Source organism: Lepidochelys kempii, chromosome 27, assembly GCF_965140265.1.
Source record: "Lepidochelys kempii isolate rLepKem1 chromosome 27, rLepKem1.hap2, whole genome shotgun sequence".
Taxonomy (NCBI): Eukaryota; Metazoa; Chordata; order Testudines; family Cheloniidae; genus Lepidochelys; species Lepidochelys kempii.
Window position 1 is genome coordinate 13,096,214 of NC_133282.1, and position 23,171 is coordinate 13,119,384.

The window sequence follows — 23,171 nt, forward strand, 5'->3', positions numbered from 1 at the left end:
CATTTTAAAGATAGATACTATGTTTGTCCTTCTCCAGCACTCTGGGACCTCACCCATCATCCACAAATTCTGAAAGACAATTGCTAACGGTTCTGAGATTGCATCAACTAATTTCTTAAGTAGTGTAGGCTGAATTTCTTCAGGCCCTTCTGACTTGATCTAAATCTAACTTATCTAAATATTCTTTACCCTGATCTTTCCCTATTTTGGCTTGCATTCCCTTCCCCTTGTTGTTAATATACATTGTGTTGAGGTCAGTGATGAGCTGCCAAAATCTTAACAACGGGTTCCCTCCTCACCCCACATCATTGCCCACCCCCGCCTCCTGGGACTCCTGCCCCATCCAATCCCCCCTGCGTTCCCCATCCACCCCCCTCCCCTGTCCCCTGACTGCCCCCAGAACCGTAGTGGGTGCCCACCCCACCCCTAAGAGCCAGAGGCACCTGCTGGGGGGCGAGGTGGGGAGTCCCGGTGGTGCTTATCTAGGGCAGCTCCCAGGAAGCATCCAGCACGTCCCTCTGGCTCCTAGGGGCGGAGGAGCGTAGCTAGCGGGGGGAGCAGCCGCTCCCCCCACTGATCACATCAAAAGTGGCGCCTTAGGCACCAATTCCCTGAGGGCTCCGGGGCACCCACAGGGAAAATTTGATGGGTGGAGAGCACCCACCGGCAGCTCTCCGCCCCATGCCTGGCCCCAGCTCACCTCCGCTCCGCCTCCTCCCCTGAATGCACCGCCCCACTCTGCTTCTCCGTGCCCCCCCGCCTCCGGCTTCCCGCAAATCAGCTGTTCGGCGGGAAGCTGCGGAAGGCTGAGAAGCAGGCGGTGGCTTCCAGCTTAGGCCGAGGGTGGCGGAGGTGAGCTGGGGCGGGGAGCGGTTCCCCTGCACACACACACACACCCCAGGTTATCTGCTGCGGCGCAGGTGGCCCTCCTCGTGCCCCCCCGCCCAAGTTCACCTCCTCTCTGCCTCCCTGGGCCTGAGCCTGAAGCCACTGCTTGCTTCTCAGCCCGCCCCAGCTTCCCGCGTGAACAGCTGATTCGTGGGAAGCCTGCGGGGGCGGAGAAGCAGGGAGGGGTGGCGCATTCAGGGGAGGAGGTGGAGGCGGAGCAGAGGTGAGGTGAGCTGGGGCCGGGGGTGGGGCGGGGAGCTGCCGGTGGGTGCTCTGCACCCACCAAATTTTCCCCTTGGGTGCTCCAGGGCTGGAGCACCTGTGGAGTCGGCCCCTAAGGCGCCACTTTGGGCCGGTTAAATTTAGAAGCCCGTTTAGAACCGGTTGTCCCTCATGGAACAACCGGTTCTAAAAGGTCTTCTAAATTTAACAACCAGTTCTAGCAAACCCGTGCGAACTTGCTCCAGCTCACCACTGGCTGAGGTTCTAATCTCATTAACCTTTTCAGTGAGCCTGACTGCTCGTGATGAAATCCAGGGAAATTTAACTTTTACCTTGATTTCCAAAGGCAGCAGAGGTATGCCAAACTGAAAAAGACTTTGGTGCCTAACTCCCATTCAAATCAATGGGATTTAGGCACCATCTTGAATCCCACCCTAAATGCTTCTGCAAATTCCTCTTACGTCTCAAGTGCAGGAGCCCTCCTACTTGCTTTCGCCATGCCAGATCAGTAAGTAGATGCAACTCCATTCTCAGTCGATCTCAGCCTTTGGCTGCTCTTCTGCTGAAGGGGAAGGGCTGCAGACAAGGGAGAGATCACTGCTTCTCCCTGGGGGAAGTTGGGGAAGGAGGTCACAAGTTTCAGGACTTGTCCACACGTGAAAATTAATCCAGAATAAGGTAGGGTGTGAGTTTAAAGCAGATGAAGACCATCCACACATGGAGATAATCAAGAGTAGCTATTCTGGAATCGCTCCCTGTGTAGACAAGCCCTCAGGGTATTTCTACACTACAGCTGCTACAGCAGAACGACAGTGCAGTAGCCGTGCCACAGCGTAGACGCCTCTGACATCAACAGAAGATGTTTTTTCATCAATGTAGTTAATTCGAGAGGTGGTAGCTAGATCAATGGAAGAATCCGTCTGTCAACCTATCCATGTCTACACGGGGAGTCAGTTTCCTGTCTATAGAAGCAGTGCAAACTTTTTCCCATGCTGCCCTACCAGCATTCCTCAGTCCTGGCTTGGAGGAGGCAAAGAGGCCCACTCGATCCTTACCTCCCTCTGCGGAGACCGCCAACGGTGGTTGTGTGTGGGAATGGGAGAAGAGAGGGCAGTTTACATTACTGACCCCTGCTCACCAGGAACTTGATTCAGACCCACCAAGCTCAGTTCACAAAGCGACTGAGCAGCCTTCAGGCAGCAATGGGTCAAGATGACCCTCGGACAAAATCCCAGATAACTTAGCCTACTGTGCCCATCTCTAGCAATTCTTTTCACTCATGACCAGCCTGGACTGGAAGCTGGTCACATGAGCACTCTGGGGCCTCTTGGAAATCCGACTCCCAAGCTTTTGGAGGTGCTTTCTAGACTGCCCTTATGTAGCATAAGGTGAGCAAGGTAACCGCTTTCATTGGACCCACACAGCTACAAGAACTCTGCCAACAACCAGGGAAGATCTCGAATTTTGCTGCCTGAAATAGAAATGCCACAACATGAAGAAAAAGGAAGCATTACTTCCGAGAGAGAAGTTGGTCCAATAAAAGGGATTACCTCATCCACCTCTAATATTGTGGGACCAACACTCAAGCAGCATGTTAGTTGCCAGCTATGAAATTATTGATCAGCTTTAAAATCTGCCTCTGCAACCCCCTGTCTGGTTACCCTGGATTTTGAGGTTAATGCCTGACACCTGACCAGCTTAATAAACGGAGTTTATTATCAGATTAGGAACTGAAGACATCTGCTCCATTGGCCATCTGGTAAGTCTGAAGGAGTCTTCAAGTGGGAAGCAGAAGGAGAGAGCAGAGGCCATCCTCTCAGCAGCCTGTACAGATGTATCTCTAAAACTTCTCAGCATTTCGGAAAGGAAAAAGCCTTCACCCCAGTAGGTAAGTTTCCTTCATTTCCTCAGAGCATGGGCTGTTTTGCGGCAGTGTTCATTCGTGTCACTGTGTTCCAGGCTGTGTCCTGGCTTCTCTTCAAAGCCTCGCTTTTCCTTGGTTTATCACTCAGGTGTCAATGAGTTGCAGGTCGGCACGAAAGTGTAACAGTCTCAGCTATGGAATTTGACAGTATTTATATAACCACTCTAGGTAGAGGAAGCTAGGGCAAGACATATTGAATATTTCTATTGCAGTGCATTATAGAGAGTGCACTCTTACGAAGTGATGGAGCAAAGAAAAATGGCAATAACAGTGCTAGCAATATACAGGAAGAATCACAGTGTGTGTGTTAAAATTAATCCATTCAGCTTTATACTTAGATACATTTTGCACTCAGACCTCCAAACATGTTTTGATTCTAAATATGAAACTGATTAATCTATCATGTGGGCCACTTAATTTTGGTATTCTGAATAACATTTAAAAAAAAAGGACACTATGTAAAAGACATCACTCTTGCTTAAAAAGTCTCTCTGAACTAGACCCAAACATCAGACCAGTCGCAGCCAAGCTTATTCTTGCCAGAAGCCTTACTGAATACTGCTAAGATAACAATGACTATTTCACGCACATCACTTATTCTAAAGATTCCTCATTCTTTGCAAACCCTAATTTATTCACAGATTCCATATCCCCTCTTCTATTTCCATAAACAGGATTCTGTTTTATGTGGAGTTGCTTAACTAATTGCATCTGCTATCTCCCAGCTTATAAATAATAAAGATCAGAAGTATAGTCTAAATACATATTTAGATACTCAGAACAAGTTCAATTTCTCTGGACAGTTCAAAATATCCTTATAGTGCTGTTTCCTTTTAATACTTTTGCAAGTTAATTGTTAAATTATTGCAAATTAAAGCAAAATTGCCAAAAAAAATAAATAAATAAAATACAAACCCTGAAAGCATTAGAGATATTTAAGTTTTGGCTTAAACTGACAAAGGCCAGGGGGGAAAAATCAGAATAATACTTCATTTGTTTTCCCCATCCACATCAACTATGAAACTAGTTTCAGACTCCAAGGGCCAGAACCTCAGCTGATGTAAATCAGCACAGACCCATTGACTTCCAGGGAGTTATGCGGCTTTACTCCAGTTGAAAATCCAGCCCACAGCATTCTGAGAGATATTCAATAATTAAATATACCAGATGAATTTAAGAACAGTGTTTCAGTTAGAACCAGGAAGTTGTGTTCATGTTGCTCTTTATACAATGAGAGCACAGATAATGGTTTGGGCTAGGACAGACAGCCAGGACTCCTGGGTTCCATGGCCAGCGCTGCCACTGACTTGCTTTGTGACCGTGAGCAAGTGACTAGAGCTGTTTGATTTTCAGGTCACCAAGTCTATAAAATGGGGATAATACTTACGTATTTCACAGGGGCATTATGTCACTTAATTCATTAATGTTCATAAAGTGCTTTGGGACTCTTGGATGAAAGGTGCTAGAGAAGGGCAAAGTATTAGAATTTAGCTGGAAATAGCAACCTGGTAACAAACCTATCCGGAGGAATAGGGTTTGAGAAAAATCGCTCCCTTTCAGTATAGTACGCTCTGAGTTCAAAAAGATGCAGTTAGCGATTAGAGCATTCTTTTAATTTAAGATAAATGGGCAATTCTAGGCAATATCCAGGCTCAAGTCATTGAATCCTCTTAAAGCTGCCTGGTAATAGAGGTTCAGGGTCAGGTTGAAGGCACATATGGTAGTAAGGAGTCTAACACCCAATAAAAGTCAAAGGTAGGTAAATCCCTAATTGCCATTTGTGCCTGGGAAAAATCTCCCACCTAATATATATATATATATATACTGAATTGGGTGGGGGGTTTTAATATCAGTCTAGGTCCTCCACTAGTGTAAATCAGCATCAAGCCATTAGATGTTCTTCTGGGTAACAAAAAAATCCAGTTATAGTAACAAAAAAAACAAAAAAAAAAAGCTTTGGAAGAGCTATTAACCCTCATGCTTCTTAACCCTCATGCTTCAGGGCATCAGCCTAGCTACAAAGGGGTCAGGAAGACTCTCTCTGGTAGCAGCTAATCCCATAACTGCCCACTGCAGGTTTTCTTTTACCTTCCCCTAGTACTGGTCACAGCTGGTGAGGATATTGGACTAGATGGACAACTGGTCTGACCTAATGTGGAAATTCCTATGTTACCTAAACCAGCATAGCAACATTGGCTCTAATAGAACTCTGCCAGTTTAAACCAGCTGAGGATCTGCTTATATCTTCTATTTGGAATGCTGGAGAAATTCAAGGATTTTCCATACCAGCTCAGAATGGGGAAACAGATAGATAGCCTTAGTGTGTCTCCAGGCCCCACTGACTTCACTGAGTCCTAAGAGAAGCTAAACTGTTGATCATACCTGCTTTTGGGCTGCCTTAGGAGAAGCATTTCCAGAAGATGTATGTAAATCAGTAACAGGGCTTCCACTCTGGTTGCAGGGCAACATGGCTCAAGATCTCACAGAAAAAGAACTGCTGAAGATGGAACTTGACCAGCTAAAAAAGGAAGTGAAGAATGAAAGGGAAATGGCAAGTATTTCTATTAGGGTCTAAGCACAATGGGATAAATTAATCTCTGGGGTAACCATCTAGACCAACGTTTATACCAGGCAAAGTGTGCCCCAATTTAAGGGCCTTCAATTAAATCTCAAATACAAAACCAGTCGCTGAGTTTTCACATTTCCACGTTAAAGATAGGATTTAGCCTTGTGTTTTACTTGTCAGGATTGCAAATTTCAGGCTTCTAGTGCATATAAAAAGGCTAGAGGAAAGGACAATTAGTGAGAGCACAAAGAGAAAATGATTTGGGCCCAGATCTCAAAGGCACTTAGGTGCCTGACTCCCACTGAAATCAATGAGGCATAAGGATCTTGGTCCCTGAGTATATGGAACACAGTCTTCTCTGGCTGCCATTTGAGTATTTAAAGACAGATGGAAAATAGCAGTTTGCCAACACAGTCCAATCATGTACAGTGCCAAGTGCCCTCAACTCCTGTTACAGTATATGGGAGAAGAGAGCACTCAGCACAAAGGATTGGTCTCACAGGGCTAGGTTTTTAGGAGTTTAGCCTCATCCTGACATTCAGCACTCAACACACCACAATCTTTTGAAAAATCTGGCCCACAGTGTCTGTTGCTGCATAAAAAGTCTGGCCCAGCTCCATTGAAGTCCATGGGAGCTTGGATAATAGCAAGATCTTGCCACTGACTTCAATGATAGCAGGATCAGGCCCAAACTGATGGAGAATGACATTAGAGTTAAGACACTTATATGCAATGTTCCACTTGGTTTAAAAAAAAAAAAGGGGTTAAGGGGCAGGAGAACTAGTTTGTATAGGAGACCCCATAAAATAATCTAGTTGTATCGTGCAGAGAAGACAAAGTCAGGTGCTAGAGAAGACAAAATCCTGCACCGGCTGTGGGATGAGATTGACTAGATGACTGAAAAGTCTTAGCCAGTTTCCATCTTGTACCATTAAATTACTACAGTATAACCCAGCTGAATTAACATGGCCAGAGTTCTTAAAACAGGAGCAGGGGTAGCAATGCGGTCTCTCTGCATGGAATTCATTGGCTATTTCATTGGCCCAGGGTTGCTAGTCTACTCTATATCGGTTTTTATAGCACACTCATCACCAGAGTATCTGAGTACCTTCCTGTAGTGCATTAAGCAACGTGACTACATCTCTGTCACATGTTTATTCTCTTATCCTCTCCCCAGAGGGAGAAGTGTGTGTAGGGGAATGTCATGCTTTACTAGGGTTTTTGGTTTATTTGTTAAATATATCTCTGTTGTACACATTTACATTAGAGAAGGCATGGTCAAAAAAACGTGCCTTGCACTTGGAGCGAAAAGTGATGAGGCCTGTTCTAGCCCTGAGTGCCTGGGGGAATTCATGACATAGTCTCAGACCAGCCCCAAAGAAGGTTCTGTGTCCCGTACAGATGAGCGTTTACCCTTATTGTTGAGGGTTCCATAGTGCCAGAGGAGCGAAGTTGTTGACTCCTCCTGGTGTTGAGTACCCTCAGCTCCAGTGAGCCTTTACTGGCTTGCTGAGGGTTCTCAGCACCATGCCCCAGGGCTCTGGGAAATTCCTGCTGCTGATTCAGGGAAGTGGCCTGCTTCAGAAAAATAATTCCCATCAAGGTGCAAGATTCAGAGAGGGATTGGACATTTATATGGGTAACAAGGCTATTCAGAGTTAGAATAGTTAATGCTAAGAAACGGGTTTGGTAAGGATCTAAGACGGCATGCTCCAAAATCTTCAGCCAATCTCTAACAATTAGGGGCTAGGATGACTCCAACATAGGGAGAGGTTTCATGCACCTTCTTATGAATCATCTGGGACTCACCACTGTCCTCTCTCCAACAGTGGAGTATGAGGGACCATGAGTCTGATACAGTCTGGCCAATCCTATGTAATGAGATCTCTTTATCATAACCTAAGAAGAGATTCTTCTTTCTCTCCAGGTCTCCAAGACGGGCAAAGAGCTCAAGGAGTATATAGAATCCATGGCAGCAGAGGACCCTCTTTTGAAAGGTGTTCCTGAGGATAAGAACCCTTTTAAGGAGAAGGGAGGCTGTATAATTAGTTGATCCCCACCACTCACAAACTTCGGACCCTTTCCTCCTACAAAACGAAGACTGTGAGAATTTTGCTTACCACTGTAGCGTGATCTTTCCATTGGGTGGGGCAGCCCTTTTGAAATGCAGTACATTTATGGGACGAAAAAAAGGGATATTTGAGACGTACCTAAATTTAGCAGCAAGAAGGCAGCCTTCTTCTCTAGGCCCTCACAGCTGATTTCCATTTAATTTAATAGACATACACATTTGTTGAACTCGCTGCACTTCTATCAATCAACACTTAAATCAGGCATTAAGAAAACCCTGAGACTATAAAGCTTAACTTCAGACTTGACCTCTCTAGCACAAGGTGGAAGCCAATTCCACTTGACTTGTTGGGTGACTGTGAGCAAGTCACTTAACCTCTGTGACAGAGTTTCCCCACCTGTAAAATAGGGATAATAATGCTTGCTCGCCTTTGGCAAAGCACGTAGAGATCTAAGTTTCAATGGTGCTAAGTATTATTATAACTATCACGTCCAAGGATTTTAGGGGAACTGATAAATTGACATATTTACTCTGTCCACATTCCAGGCTACCAGTTACTTGGATGTTGCTCCTTTATTAATTACATTATTTGGGGAGAGACCCTCCCACCCCCTACCTCGTCTGCCCCCAGCAATGCGCTCAGATCACTACGCAAGAACAAATATTTAATACAGATGTAATTTAACCATTTAAAACACAAACACCCTCTTAGAATACAAATTGAGTCTGGTGTGGGGTATGCAGAAGAGGAAGATAATAAGGAGCCAATAGTAAGCATTGACGGGGAAAGGCACCACAAAGAAATGTTTGCAGGCTCCATCTGCTCAAACCTAGCCTGGGGTGATAGTGAGAGTTATTCCTCAGATTGCAGTTCCATGGCTTGGGTGGTATTAGCGGGTGGATCTCAGTCAAATCCCCAGTGGTCAAGTACCCCTAAGCTGCCCCACATTTAGCACTAACTTGCTAACAGGCTCAGCACTAAATGAGCTATAGTGTGAGACTGAGCCTCCTACAACAGATCTGAGGCATTGGCAGGGCAGCATGAGGCACTCACCTTGCCACCTCCCGTGCTGTTACCCGTCCAACAGATGAAGTGTATCCGTCTGCAACCACCAAGACTGAAATGTTCCAAGAGCCGATGTGGTTATGGGTGTCTTCATTTTCTGGGGAGCCCTCCCCCCCAAAAAATGATTTGTGCAGTAACCTAAATCAACAGAAAAAAATGTATATTGAAAATAAGACAGCGAGGAATCCAAGCTTCCTGAGGCAGAGCTGTCTACACCACTACCACTTCCCCTTTGAGTGAGACGTGTGGCCAAGACCACGACTCAGAGCCCTGCTGCATCCTGTGATTTCTCTGTAATAGTGTATTTGATATTAAAGGATATGAAACACTTTACTTCAGAGGTACAAAAGATATGTTTGAAGCAGGCACGTATCAGTGTAAGATTTAGTAGCGTTAAAGACAATAAAGGCTTTTTCAGTGAAGGAATTGTCCATTCTCTTCCCTCCCGTATAAAACACAACTGACACGTGGGAAGAGGTGGCAGGGTTATCTTTTGGTGCCTGTTGTAGCAATTCTGCATGTCAAGTGTTTGTGCTGGAACCTGCCAAAGTACCAGCTTCTGATACTTTTGCGGCAAAGTAGAAGTCGCATCAGAACTGGCTTAGTCAGCACCACGTACGAACAAATCTCTGTAGTTGGCCATTTGACTTGCATGATTTCTGTCTGCCAAGCCACCACTCGCACTAACTTGAGGCTCAGTCCTGACCACTGCTGAACCTCCTGGAAGTGGAAGGGGGGCTCAGCCTTCTCAGGGTCAGGCCCTACATGCATCATAAAGGAGCCCAGCTCCCATAGAAGAGATGAGCGTGGGGAGGGGGAATAACAAGAAACTAATTTTTTAAGCCAAATTGAGAATTATGCATTTCCTCAGTAGCCGACATCATCCTGCTCAATGTCTTGTATGCAATTAGCAGATGTTTTGTTCATTCTGTTGTGGACTATAAATAAATCTGCTGAATATTTTAAACATTGCTCATCATTCTTCCTCTTTTTTTTTTTTGTCGTGTTGGTATTAGTAGTTTCGAGAAGTACCCGTTCCTGAGTTTATAGCTCAGAACACGGAACCCTCTGCTCAGTTAACCTGACACAGGGCAAAACCACCCAGCAATCTTTCCTTGAGTGAAATTCCAATTTAAGTTCATGGAAATTTAGCCCGAATCAGGATTAGCGCGGTTTGGCCCATTGTTGGCACTGAAAGGGCAAAGCATCTGACATCCTTTCAAAGGGTCTTTCCAATCAGCACACAGAATATGCTGTTTTCTAATCTAGACAAGCATCTTCAGGTTAAAAATAAGACCCAGTTTCTCATACCCCTCCCCCAAATCTTCCTCTCCCAACAGCCTCTGCTGGAAATGTGTCACCCATCATGTCACCATCAGGCACTTATGAAAAATTAAAACTTGCCCATTGACAGATAAGAGCTTTGTTCTTTGTCTCCATTTCCAACCTGAGAGGGAGGGGAGGAGGGAGATAGATCAAATATACCCAGGTATTACCGTTCTCAAAGCAGATTGACCTATTTAATCAAAGCTGAGCTCCTTGTAACCTGCGTCAGAGTGAAATAATCTGTATTAAAGGGATTTGAGTTTCTGGGCCTTTCCTGTTTGACTGGCCTCTGGTCTTTACAAAGGATTTACCAACAGTACTGAAAGCAGGGGTTGTAACCAGCCTACGAAATTTGTTTAAGCAAGGGCCTCCTGAACCCTGCCTGCAGCGTCCTTAGAATCCCCTGAAGCAACAAGCAACTCCAATCCTGGAACTTTTAAGATTCCACCAGCTTGGTACAGGAACTCAGTGTTAGTCAATGGAATACCCTCCGCAGGTCAGAAGTCTTCCATAGGGCAGGTGGGATTTCCAAGGTCCAGGATCATACATACAATACAGTTGTGGAGAAAGAGGCAGCAGACTCAGTAGGTGGTGAGAACTAACAATGCATTAATAGTGATGGGGGGAAAACCAAAGTCACCCTTCCAGTGTGACACAAGAAGTGCTGCCCTCAGGAAATTAAAATGAGCGCAGCATGGTGACTCCCTGCTTATAACTATGGCCATTATGATTCAGGCTGCTACATAGTTATATTTCTGCAGAAAATTAAGGGAAAATAACTTTATTTGTGCCAATATAAAGGGTCCTAAAAAAAGAGTCCAGTGTCCTATAATCCCTGTGTAACCCATCCTAAAAGAATGTGGGCGTTTGCTCTGCTTTAGTGCCTTGGCCATACAAAATGTTTACAAGAATATTATTATTCCCACCCAGGTGATTTAGTCCTTTAGCTCAAAGAGAAGAGTCATGCTTTTAGATCTGAAGGTCCCAGATTTAGATCACACTGATGGCCCAAGCAGGTCAACTATACCATCTGGTTTTAGACAGAACTGCTCTCTCTCTTCCACGGAGACTTCTGCCTAAAAGTCAACGGTGCAATATAGCTCCCCCTCTACAACTTGCAAGTCTCTCTTTAAAAGACACATGAATGAAGAGTGGAGCTCTAATCTGAAAAGCAATTCTGCAGACATGTTACCACAGGGCTTCATGTTTATCTTCTCTCAGCGACTCCAAATTAAGTTTGTTCTGCTTACCAGCAGTGGCCAGTCTCCAACCCTGTCTTGGGATCTGAATATCAAGCTGGGTTATTTCTGACATACATCATCACCAGTAACAGCAAGTCAGATTCTGCCCTCACCTGTGTAATGCTGTTGTCTTTACATCTTGCACTCATTTACACTCAGGTAGCCCCATTATCTCTGGGGGGGGGAGGGAAGGAGCACTAGTATAACAAGGCAGAGTTTGGCCCCAAATTAGAATGTAGTTAAAAGTTCTGTTAATGGTGACAACCCAGCTCCATCTCTTTGCTGTGTTTCAGCTGAGCTAAGAGAATCTTATTTTTGCCACTAAAAACCAGTATTTCTGACTCTGAACATACACAGTTGGAGGGTGTGCAGTGTAGATCTGCTGACTAAGCGGGGCATTTTTACCTAGCCACCTTCTGCAAGTAAAACCACACTGTAAGTGGCAAACTGTTGCAGACTAACTAGTACATGGAAATTAACATTCTAGTAAGAGCAAAGGATAAGTGTCTCCATCAGGTAATTTAGTGTTTTCAGCTTTTCTGCCTGTCATATTCCCAAATCAGCTAATTCCCTGGTCTCAGCCCCTTTTGGGGGCATATCTTCATTCCTCAGTCTGCATTTTGCCCCCATTTTCAGACTCACAGGATGAAGCAACATTGACTCTGACATTGCAATTCAGACACACTCCCCAGAACCACCTGCAAACAAGTGGAGAGAGGAAGGGTGAAGCCCTCTCAAAAGGTGGTCATAGACAAAAGACAGGCAGTGGTCTCACTCAATCTTATTTCAGCAGCTGACAGACACCAGGAGTCACAAAATCAGTCAGATCTCCACCTGTGGCCAGTCTGCCATCTGCTGGTAGTATCATCTATCCAGGTGCCAGAAAGAGAGAACCAGTTATCTCACCCCAGACTAGGAAGCCTTCACTGTAATCAGTCAGAGCAATCTCGGTTTCAAATACCAGGAGAGCTACTGAAGTACTCCAATGTTTCATTTGTATGCAACATCAGTATGGCAACAAATGCTACAGCCTCTTTACAAATAGCTTCCTTTCTCTTGCAGCACAACTTTTGTCCACACATCAATGGCCCTTAAAAATCATCCTGAAATCTACACGATGCATTTTAAAATTTGCTAGCATCTCTCATTCTAAGGACACACGACACTCCGGAAAGGCAGTTGCCCGTGGCACACAGCAGACCTAGCAGCGAATTGAAGGATGAAGGGCTGGGATTTGAAGAACCTGTGCTTTAAGAAGTTGCAGTATTTCAAAGCCACTGCATCAGCTGGCCGTCACAAACACCTGGTTAAAAGAGGCAAGTTACTTCAGGCCTGCTTATTAGGAGCGCTGCGCGTCCATCACTCCAGTCCAAGTCAATGGTGTACACACCTCTAAAAACCAGGCCCTGGGAGTATGAGCGGAGAGGTGAGAGGGCCAAACAGGGTACCCACCCCACTGAGTCAGACTCACAGCTGGTCAATGGGAAGGGGAAACTGAGGCACCGAGCAGGACAGTGACTTGCTCAAGGTCACCCAGCAGGTCAGTGGCCAAGCTAGGACCAGAATCCAGGTCTCCCAAGCGCCAGGCCAGCACACTCCCCACTGGGCCACAGTACCTCACCAGTGAATTCCGATATCTCCCTCCAAGAGCGGAGCTGCAGCTGAGCTCAGGCTAGGGGGTACCAAGAGAAGAGGGGGGAAGAGTGGGGAGTGCGAGAGAACAGGCAGGGTTGCGAACGGAGGCAGTGGCGGACTTAGAGTTAGTGGGGCCCTGTGTGCAGCTTCATTTTCGCTGCCTCCCCCCCTCAGGACACAGCCAAGAGAAAGAACTTTCTCTTATCTTCCCCCCGTTTTTCATTCTTTTTTCTTCATCCTCCTCCTATATTATAAGTAATAGGAAGTAAATGACAATAAAGTGAGGTATTTGATTGGCGCAGAGGGTTGGGGTGCAGGAGGTGGTGCGGGGGTCGGGTTTTGAGAGGAAGTTTGAGTGCAGGGTGCGGGCTCTGGGCTGGGGCAGGGATGCGGGAGGGGTGCGGGCTCTGGGAGGAAATTTGGGTGCGGGCGCTGGCCTGGGGCTGGGGTTCGGGTGCAGGAGGAGTGCGGGCTCTGGGAGGAAATTTGGGTGCGGGCTCTGGGAGGAAGTTTGTCTGCAGGCTCTGGCCTGGGGCAGGGGTTCGGGTGTGGGAGGGGTGCAGGCTCTGGGAGGAAGTTTGGGTGCAGGCGCTGGCCTGGGGCAGGGGTTCGGGTGCAGGAGGAGTGCGGGCTCTGGGAGGAAATTTGGGTGCGGGCTCTGGGAGGAAGTTTGTCTGCAGGCTCTGGCCTGGGGCAGGGGTTCGGGTGTGGGAGGGGTGCAGGCTCTGGGAGGAAGTTTGGGTGCAGGCGCTGGCCTGGGGCAGGGGTTCGGGTGCAGGAGGAGTGCGGGCTCTGGGAGGAAATTTGGGTGCGGGCTCTGGGAGGAAGTTTGTCTGCAGGCTCTGGCCTGGGGCAGGGGTTCGGGTGTGGGAGGGGTGCAGGCTCTGGGAGGAAGTTTGGGTGCAGGCGCTGGCCTGGGGCAGGGGTTCGGGTGCAGGAGGAGTGCGGGCTCTGGGAGGAAATTTGGGTGCGGGCTCTGGGAGGAAGTTTGTCTGCAGGCTCTGGCCTGGGGCAGGGGTTCGGGTGTGGGAGGGGTGCAGGCTCTGGGAGGAAGTTTGGGTGCAGGCGCTGGCCTGGGGCAGGGGTTCGGGTGCAGGAGGAGTGCGGGCTCTGGGAGGAAATTTGGGTGCGGGCTCTGGGAGGAAGTTTGTCTGCAGGCTCTGGCCTGGGGCAGGGGTTCGGGTGTGGGAGGGGTGCAGGCTCTGGGAGGAAGTTTGGGTGCAGGCTGGGGCAGGGGGTTCGGGTGCGGTCAGCGGGGGCGTCACTAACCTTGGACAGTGCGGCTCCCAAAGCGACCGCCCCACCCCTCTGGCAGCGGCTCCTAGGCGCGGGGAGAGCCAGGGGTCTCCGTGCGCCGCCCCCGCAGCTCCCATTGGCCGCAGTTCCCAGCCAATGGGAGCTGCGGAGTCGGCGCTCGGGTAACGTGCGGAGACACCCCCCAGGGGCCACCGGGGAATGCCGGCCGTTTCCGGGAGCGGCACGGCGCGGGGGGGGGGGGGGAGGCTGCCCGCAGGTCTCGGCGCGCCCCTTGTGGGGAGGGGGGCAGCAGGTCTCCGGCCGGGACTTGGGAGGCAGGTTGTCAGATGAGATTTGTCCTGCATTGGGGGGGTGCGGGAGGGCTGTCGTGGGGGGGGAAGGGCTGTCGTGGGGGGGGGCCGCACGGCTTGTTTCACGGTAAATCCGCCTCCGAACAGAGGGGAGGCGGGCTGCAGAGCCCCCTTGTAACACTGCCTGAACCTGGGGGTCAGAGCTAAGGGGGCGGGGGCTGGGAATCTGAGGGGCCCGCCAGGGAGGCCCAGGAGACAGACACCGACCCCGCGAGACGGGGGCGGGCCGCTCAGCAGAGCCCGCGGTGCCCGGGCGGGGGCGCTGAGGGGCGAGGGCGGGAAAAGGCTACGACGCCGACCCGGCGCGCGGCCCCCGAGCCTTCCCTCTCCGTCCTCGCTCAGCCCCCGAACCCGGCGGCACCAAGACCCAGCGGGCCACAGGAAAGTAGCCAATGCGAGGAAAGGCATCGCTGCCCAGCCAATAGCAGCGCGGGGCAGGCGGGCGCCCGCCCCGACTCAGCCAATCTGCGCTAGGGAGGGCGGGGCCAGGCCCTTCGGCATCACTCGGATTTCTTCGGTTCCTCGGCACCCCACCTCCTCGCGCATGCGCAAGAACGTGCAAACGCTACCCTTTGCTCCCGATACACAAAATGGAGTCCCACTTTAGCCCCCTCGTCCTTTGAAATTAGCCAGACGGGTAGTTTGGGGCTCGCCCCCTCCCGCCTCTGCGCTGTCCGTGAATTTACTGCGAACTCGGTGGCAAAAAGTCCCCAGAGGTCCCACCGAGATTTGAACTCGGATCGCTGGATTCAAAGTCCAGAGTGCTAACCATTACACCATGGGACCAGCTGGTTAATATGCTGCGTGGAAACCTTCCTCAGCCTCTACTAGCTGCCTTGCAGGAAAACACCCTTGTTTCCTGTTCCTTCCCCCGCAGCATCCTCTCCCCCACCCTGCAAGAGCCGTTCCGCCCCCTCAGTCCTGTGGGGACCAGGCAGGCAGAGCCCAGCGTGGATGCACCATGCAGCCTCCAGGGGGCAGTTTGCTCCCCGCAGAAAGCCCTGGTTAAATGCTGCAGCAAGATTCTGCAAGCCACATGCTGCGCTTGCAAACTGTGGAGACACTAGGGCTAGCGGGACCAGGGTCGCTTCCCCTGGCGTGCAGCGGGAGCGGATACTGCTGCACGTCTCTCTCCTGCGCTTGAACCATGCTGGGCTCTCTCACGCTTGGACAGCAGAACGTGGGCGCTGGGGAATTAGGCTGCAACCGTGCACCCCTCGGAAGGAAAAACTGCAGACATGAGAAAAGGCAGATGGGACCTCCCCAGCGTTTGTGAGGACGTGTGTAGTCTCTCCTAGTCCTCCCTCCACCCCTGTTTTGGATACAGCTGAACCTTTACCAAGAGGAGGATTTTGATCTGTGGAAACACTTATTTAAAAAGCTCTGGTCCTTGCTGCTTCACCAACCCCCTGGTGCAAGCTGCAGTGTGCAACCCTGGCTCTAGAGCACTGACGGGTTTGGTTTTGTGGACGGGAGCTGGTTGGTTTGGTTTTATGGACAGGAAAACAGCCGTGTTCTCCGAGGATGAAATTCTCTGCTCACATCCCGGCTGTGCTCTGCTCTCAAGACATGTACCTGTCATAGCTGGAGAGCAGGCTCGCAGAGTGGAGCTGCAGCGTGTAGATCCGAAAAGAGGATTTTGCTTCAGGTGCAAACACTTGTTGGGAAAGAATATATTAATGATGTCCCTAAACGCTGCAATAACACTATTGCAAGCAAGAGTGATTGGGACCATGACTGTGGAAGACTGTTTGCAGTATATAAATGGAGAGAAAGGTGCATGCTCGCACTCAGCGTTATAAACTCATCTGTCGGGGTCCCATGCCGCACCACAGCTGAGTTAGTCTGCTTCCCTACATCAGCAAACTGCAGTGGGAGACCTCTCTAACCCAGATGGGGCATTTCCTTCTGAGAAAGGATTTTCAAACGGTCCCAAAGTTGAGACCAGTGGGCACGCTCCACTGTAGGGATCTGGGAGGAAGATTTTGCATTCTGTAGACTGTTAGGGCAGCGTACTCTAGGGCTGTAGTTAAAAAGCAGGGACTGGGTCATCAGGCAGACAGCAAAACCCTTCCTCATCAGAGGGATAGGACTCTGAGGAGTGCCTTAAAAAGCCATCCTCCACCAGAGGGCACTACCTTCGCAGCGCTGGGATACTAAGCATTTATAAAAAAGAAAAGGAGTATTTGTGGCACCTTAGCGACTAACCAATTTATTTGAGCATAAGCTTTCCTGAGCTACAGCTCACTTCATGGGATGCATAAAGTGGAAAGTACAGTGAGGAGATTTTATATACACACAGACCATGAAAAAATATACATTGTAAGGAGAGTGATCACTTAAGATGAGCTATTACCAGCAGGAGAGTGGGGTGGGGGGAGAGAAAACCTTTTGAAGTGATTATCAAGGTGGGCCATTTCCAGCACATTTCCAGGAGTTAACAAGAACGTCTGAGGAACAGTGGGGGAGGAATAAAGAAGGGGAAATAGTTTTACTTTGTATAGGTTTCAGAGGAACAGCCGTGTTAGTCTGTATTCGCAAAAAGAAAAGGAGTACTTGTGGCACCTTAGAGACTAACCAATTTATTTGAGCATGAGCTTTCGTGAGCTACAGCTCACTTCATCAGATGTTTACCGTGGAAACTGCAGCAGACTTTATATACACACAGAAATCATGAAACAATACCTCCTCCCACCCCACTGTCCTGCTGGTAATAGCTTATCTAAAGTGATCAACAGGTGGGCCATTTCCAGCACAAATCCAGGTTTTCTCACCCTCCACCCCCCCACACAAATTCACTCTCCTGCTGGTGCTAGCCCATCCAAAGTGACAACTCTTTACATAATCAAGTCGGGCTATTTCCTGCATAGATCAAGGTTTTCTCACATCCCCCCCACCCCCATACACACACAAACTCACTCTCCTGCTGGTAATAGCTCATCTAAACTGACCATTCTCCAGGTTTAAATCCAAGTTAAACCAGAACATCTGGGGGGGGGGGGGGTAGGAAAAAGCAAGAGGAAACAGGCTACCTTGCATAATGACTTAGCCACTCCCAGTCTCTATTTAAGCCTAAATTAATAGTATCCAATTTGCAAATGAATTCCAATTCAGCAGTTTCTCGCTGGAGTCTGGATTTGAAGTTTTTTTGTTTTAAGATAGCGACCTTCATGTCTGTGATTGCGTGACCAGAGAGATTGAAGTGTTCTCCGACTGGTTTATGAATGTTATAATTCTTGACATCTGATTTGTGTCCATTTATTCTTTTACGTAGAGACTGTCCAGTTTGACCAATGTACATGGCAGAGGGGCATTGCTGGCACATGATGGCATAGATCACATTGGTGGATGTGCAGGTGAACGAGCCTCTGATAGTGTGGCTGATGTTATTAGGCCCTGTGATGGTGTCCCCTGAATAGATATGTGGGCACAATTGGCAACGGGCTTTGTTGCAAGGATAAGTTCCTGGGTTAGTGGTTCTGTTGTGTGGTATGTGGTTGTTGGTGAGTATTTGCTTCAGGTTGCGGGGCTGTCTGTAGGCAAGGACTGGCCTGTCTCCCAAGACTTGTGAGAGTGTTGGGTCATCCTTCAGGATAGGTTGTAGATCCTTAATAATGCGTTGGAGGGGTTTTAGTTGGGGGCTGAAGGTGACGGCTAGTGGCGTTCTGTTATTTTCTTTGTTAGGCCTGTCCTGTAGTAGGTAACTTCTGGGAACTCTTCTGGCTCTATCAATCTGTTTCTTTACTTCTGCAGGTGGGTATTGTAGTTGTAAGAAAGCTTGACAGAGATCTTGTAGGTGTTTGTCTCTGTCTGAGGGGTTGGAGCAAATGCGGTTGTATCGCAGAGCTTGGCTGTAGACGATGGATCGTGTGGTGTGGTCAGGGTGAAAGCTGGAGGCATGCAGGTAGGAATAGCGGTCAGTAGGTTTACGGTATAGGGTGGTGTTTATGTGGCCATTGTTTATTAGCACTGTAGTGTCCAGGAAGTGGATCTCTTGTGTGGACTGGACCAGGCTGAGGTTGGTGGTGGGATGGAAATTGTTGAAATCATGGTGGAATTCCTCAAGGGCTTCTTTTCCATGGGTCCAGATGATGAAGATGTCATCAATATAGCGCAAGTAGAGTAGGGGCTTTAGGGGACGAGAGCTGAGGAAGCGTTGTTCTAAATCAGCCATAAAAATGTTGGCATACTGTGGGGCCATGCGGGTACCCATAGCAGTGCCGCTGATCTGAAGGTATACATTGTCCCCAAATGTGAAATAGTTATGGGTAAGGACAAAGTCACAAAGTTCAGCCACCAGGTTAGCCGTGACATTATCGGGGATAGTGTTCTTGACGGCTTGTAGTCCATCTTTGTGTGGAATGTTGGTGTAGAGGGCTTCTACATCCATAGTAGCCAGGATGGTGTTATCAGGAAGATCACCGATGGATTGAAGTTTCCTCAGGAAGTCAGTGGTGTCTCGAAGGTAGCTGGGAGTGCTGGTAGCGTAGGGCCTGAGGAGGGAGTCTACATAGCCAGACAATCCTGCTGTCAGGGTGCCAATGCCTGAGATGATGGGGCGCCCAGGATTTCCAGGTTTATGGATCTTGGGTAGTAGATAGAATATCCCAGGTCGGGGTTCCAGGGGTGTGTCTGTGCGGATTTGATCTTGTGCTTTTTCAGGAAGTTTCTTGAGCAAATGCTGTAGTTGCTTTTGGTAACTCTCAGTGGGATCATAGGGTAATGGCTTGTAGAAACTCGTGTTGGAGAGCTGCCGAGCAGCCTCTTGTTCATATTCCGACCTATTCATGATGACAACAGCACCTCCTTTGTCAGCCTTTTTGATTATGATGTCAGAGTTGTTTCTGAGGCTGTGGATGGCATTGCGTTCCGCATGGCTGAGGTTATGGGGCAAGTGATGCTGCTTTTCCACAATTTCAGCCCGTGCACGTCGGCGGAAGCACTCTATGTAGAAGTCCAGTCTGCTGTTTCGACCTTCAGGAGGAGTCCATCTAGAATCCCTCTTTCTGTAGTGTTGGCAGGGAGACCTCTGTGGATTAGTATGTTGTTCAGAGGTATTTTGGAAATATTCTATTCAAGCCTAAATTAATAGTATCCAATTTGCAAATTAATTCCAATTCAGCAGTTTCTCATTGGAGTTGTTTTTGAAGTTTTTTTGTTGAAGGATAGTCACTTTGAGGTCAGAAATCGAGTGACCAGAGAGACTAAAGTGTTCTCCAACTGATTTATGAATGTTATAATTCTTTTACTTAGAGACTGTCCAGTTTGTCCAATGTACATGGCAGAGGGGCATTGCTGGCACATGATGGCATATATCACATTGGTAGATGTGCAGGTGAACAAGCCTCTGAGTGTGGCTGATGTGATTAGGCCCTAGGATGGTGTCCCCTGAATAGATATGTGGGCACAGTTGGCAACGGGCTTTGTTGCAAGGATAGGTTCCTGGGTTAGTGGTTCTGTTGTGTGGTGTGTGGTTGCTGGTGAGTATTTGCTTCATGTTGGGGGGCTGTCTGTAAGCAAAGACTGGCCTGTCTCCCAAGATCTGTGAGAGTGATGGGTCATCCTTCAGGATAGGTTGTAGATCCTTGATGGTGCGTTGGAGAGGTTTTAGTTGGGGCTGAAGGTGACGGCTAGTGGCGTTCTGTTATTTTCTTTGTTGGGCCTGTCGTGTAGTAGGTGACTTCTGGGTACTCTTCTGGCTTTCTCAATCTGTTTCTTCACTTCAGCAGGTGGGTATTGTAGTTGTAAGAATGCTTGATAGAGATCTTGTAGGTGTTTGTCTCTGTCTGAGGGGTTGGAGCAAATGCGGTTGTATCGTAGAGCTTGGCTGTAGACAATGGATCGTGTGGTGTGGTCTGGGTGAAAGCTGGAGGCATGTAGGTAGGAATAGCGGTCAGTAGGTTTCCGGTATAGGGTGGTGTTTATGTGACCATCGCTTATTAGCTCTGTAGTGTCCAGGAAGTGGATCTCTTGTGTGGACTGGTCCAGGCTGAGGTTGATGGTGGGATGGAAATTGTTGAAATCATGGTGGAATTCCTCAAGGGCTTCTTTTCGATGGGTCCAGATGATGAAGATGTCATCAATATAGCGCAAGTAGAGTAGGGGCATTAGGGGACGAGAGCTGAGGAAGCGTTGTTCTAAGTCAGCCATAAAAATGTTGGCATCCTGTGGGGCCATGCGGGTACCCATAGCAGTGCCGCTGATTTGAAGGTATACATTGTCCCCAAATGTGAAATAGTTATGGGTGAGGACAAAGTCACAAAGTTCAGCCACCAGGTTTGCCGTGACATTATTGGGGATAGTGTTCCTGATGGCTTGTAGTCCATCTTTGTGTGGAATGCGAGAGTCTGCTGAATTGGAATTAATTTGCAAATTGGATACTATTAATTTAGGCTTGAATAGAGACTGGGCGTGGTTGAGTCATTATACAAAGTAAAACTATTTCCCCTTGTTTATTCCCCCCCCCCCCACTGTTCCTCAGACGTTCTTGTTAACTCCTGGAAATGTGCTGGAAATGGCCCACCTTGATTATCACTTCAAAAGGTTTTCTCTCCCCCCACCCCACTCTCCTGCTGGTAATAGCTTATCTTAAGTGATCACTCTCCTTACAATGTGTATGATAAACACCCATTTTTTCATGGTCTGTGTGTATATAAATCTCCTCACTGTATTTTCCACTTTATGCATCCGATGAAGTGAGCTGTAGCTCACGAAAGCTTATGCTCAAATAAATTGGTTAGTCTCTAAGGTGCCACAAGTACTCCTTTTCTTTTTGCGAATACAGACTAACACGGCTGCTACTCTGAAAGTTGTGATTCAGCAAGCAGCAGATAATTTCTGGTTTCAGAGTAACAGCTGTGTTAGTCTGTATTCGCAAAAAGAAAAGGAGTACTTGTGGCACCTTAGAGACTAACCAATTTATTTGAGCATAAGTTTTCGTGAGCTACAGCTCACTTCATCGGATGGATGCTGTGGAAACTGCAGAAGACATTATATACACAGAGACCATGAAACAATACCTCCTCCCACCCCACTCTCCTGCTGGTAATAGCTTATCTAAAGTGATCACTCTCCTTACAATGTGTATGATAATCAAGTTGGGCCATTTCCAGCACAAATCCAGGTTTTCTCACCCTCCGCCCCCCGCCACACAAACTCACTCTCCTGCTGGTAATAGCCCATCCAAAGTGACCACTCTCTTTACAATGTGTATGAAAATCAAGGTGGGCCATTTCCAGCACAAATCCAGGTTTTCTTACACACACCCCCAAAACACACACACACACACACAAACTCACTCTCCTGCTGGTAATAGCTTATCCAAAGTGACCACTCTCCCTACAATGTGTGTGATAATCAAGGTGGGCCATTTCCAGCACAAATCCAGGTTTTCTCACCCCCCGCCCCCAAACACACACACACACAAACTCACTCTCCTGCTGGCAATAGCTCATCCAAAGTGACCACTCTCCTTACAGTGTGTATGATAATCAAGGTGGGCCATTTCCAGCATAAATCCAAGTTTAACCAGAACGTCTGAGGAGGGCGGGATAGGAAAAAACAAGGGGAAATAGGCTACCTTGCATAATGACTTAGCCACTCCCAGTCTCTAGTTAAGCCTAAATTAATAGTATCCAATTTGCAAATGAATTCCAATTCAGCAGTTTCTCGCTGGAGTCTGGATTTGAAGTTTTTTTGTTTTAAGATAGCGACCTTCATGTCTGTAATTGCGTGACCAGAGAGATTGAAGTGTTCTCCATCTGATTTATGAATGTTATAATTCTTGACATCTGATTTGTGTCCATTTATTCTTTTACTTAGAGACTGTCCAGTTTGACCAATGTACATGGCAGAGGGGCATTGCTGGCACATGATGGCATATATCACATTGGTGGATGTGCAGGTGAACGAGCCTCTGATAGTGTGGCTGATGTTATTAGACCCTGTGATGGTGTCCCCTGAATAGATATGTGGGCACAGTTGGCAACGGGCTTTGTTGCAAGGCTAGGTTCCTGGGTTAGTGGTTCTGTTGTGTGGTATGTGATTGTTGGTGAGTATTTGCTTCAGGTTGGGGGGCTGTCTGTAGGCAAGGACTGGCCTGTCTCCCAAGATTTGTGAGAGTGTTGGGTCATCCTTCAGGATAGGTTGTAGATCCTTAATAATGCGTTGGAGGGGTTTTAGTTGGGGGCTGAAAGTGACGGCTAGTGGCGTTCTGTTATTTTTTTGTTAGGCCTGTCCTGTAGTAGGTGACTTCTGGGAACTCTTCTGGCTCTATCAATCTGTTTCTTCACTTCCGCAGGTGGGTATTGTAGTTGTAAGAATGCTTGATAGAGATCTTGTACGTGTTTGTCTCTGTCTGAGGGGTTGGAGCAAATGCGGTTGTATCGCAGAGCTTGGCTGTAGACGATGGATCATGTGGTGTGGTCAGGGTGAAAGCTGGAGGCATGTAGGTAGGAATAGCGGTCAGTAGGTTTCTGGTATAGGGTGGTGTGTATGTGACCATTGTTTATTAGCACTGTAGTGTCCAGGAAGTGGATCTCTTGTGTGGACTGGACCAGGTTGAGGTTGATGGTGGGATGGAAATTGTTGAAATCATGGTGGGATTTTTTTTGGGGGGGAAAAAAA

The 23,171-nt window shown here is 48.0% G+C and overlaps 2 protein-coding genes and 1 non-coding gene across 7 annotated transcripts in view; 1 reads left to right on the top strand and 2 right to left on the bottom strand.

Annotated features, from left to right (window-relative positions):
• The window catches only part of ABI3 (ABI family member 3), a 46,530-nt gene extending 31,646 nt beyond the window's left edge, over positions 1 to 14,884 (bottom strand). For 2 of the 5 annotated variants that reach the window (XM_073325868.1, XM_073325869.1), the window contains exons 1-2: positions 14,209 to 14,733; positions 8,726 to 8,875 (exon numbers count right to left, since the gene is read on the bottom strand). Coding sequence is in view for 1 of the 5 variants with exons in the window: in XM_073325872.1 (XP_073181973.1) it covers positions 5,417 to 5,503 (87 nt within the window). In the remaining 4 variants the exon portion in view is untranslated. Of the gene's footprint in view, positions 1 to 5,416; positions 5,553 to 8,725; positions 8,876 to 14,208; positions 14,734 to 14,753 lie in introns of those variants that run through there. The other 3 variants (XM_073325872.1, XM_073325870.1, XM_073325873.1) reach the window with 3 other exon arrangements.
• GNGT2 (G protein subunit gamma transducin 2) lies at positions 5,303 to 7,916 on the top strand. The gene is made up of 2 exons (XM_073325879.1): positions 5,303 to 5,585; positions 7,528 to 7,916. The coding sequence occupies exons 1-2, from the start codon at positions 5,502 to 5,504 to the stop codon at positions 7,651 to 7,653; spliced, it is 210 nt and encodes a 69-aa protein (XP_073181980.1). The 5' UTR covers positions 5,303 to 5,501; the 3' UTR covers positions 7,654 to 7,916.
• A 376-nt stretch (positions 14,885 to 15,260) lies between the features above and the next one.
• Positions 15,261 to 15,332, bottom strand: TRNAQ-UUG (transfer RNA glutamine (anticodon UUG)). Its single transcript has one exon. It is a non-coding gene; the product is annotated as a tRNA-Gln (tRNA).
• Positions 15,333 to 23,171: the final 7,839 nt, after the last annotated feature.

Coding starts and splice junctions, on each gene's coding strand:
- GNGT2 (XM_073325879.1), top strand. CDS start 5,502: ATGGCTCAAGATCTCACAGAAAAAGAACTGCTGAAGATGGAACTTGAC. Junction 5,586..7,527: donor TGAAGAATGAAAGGGAAATG/GCAAGTATTTCT, acceptor CTTTCTCTCCAG/GTCTCCAAGACGGGCAAAGA.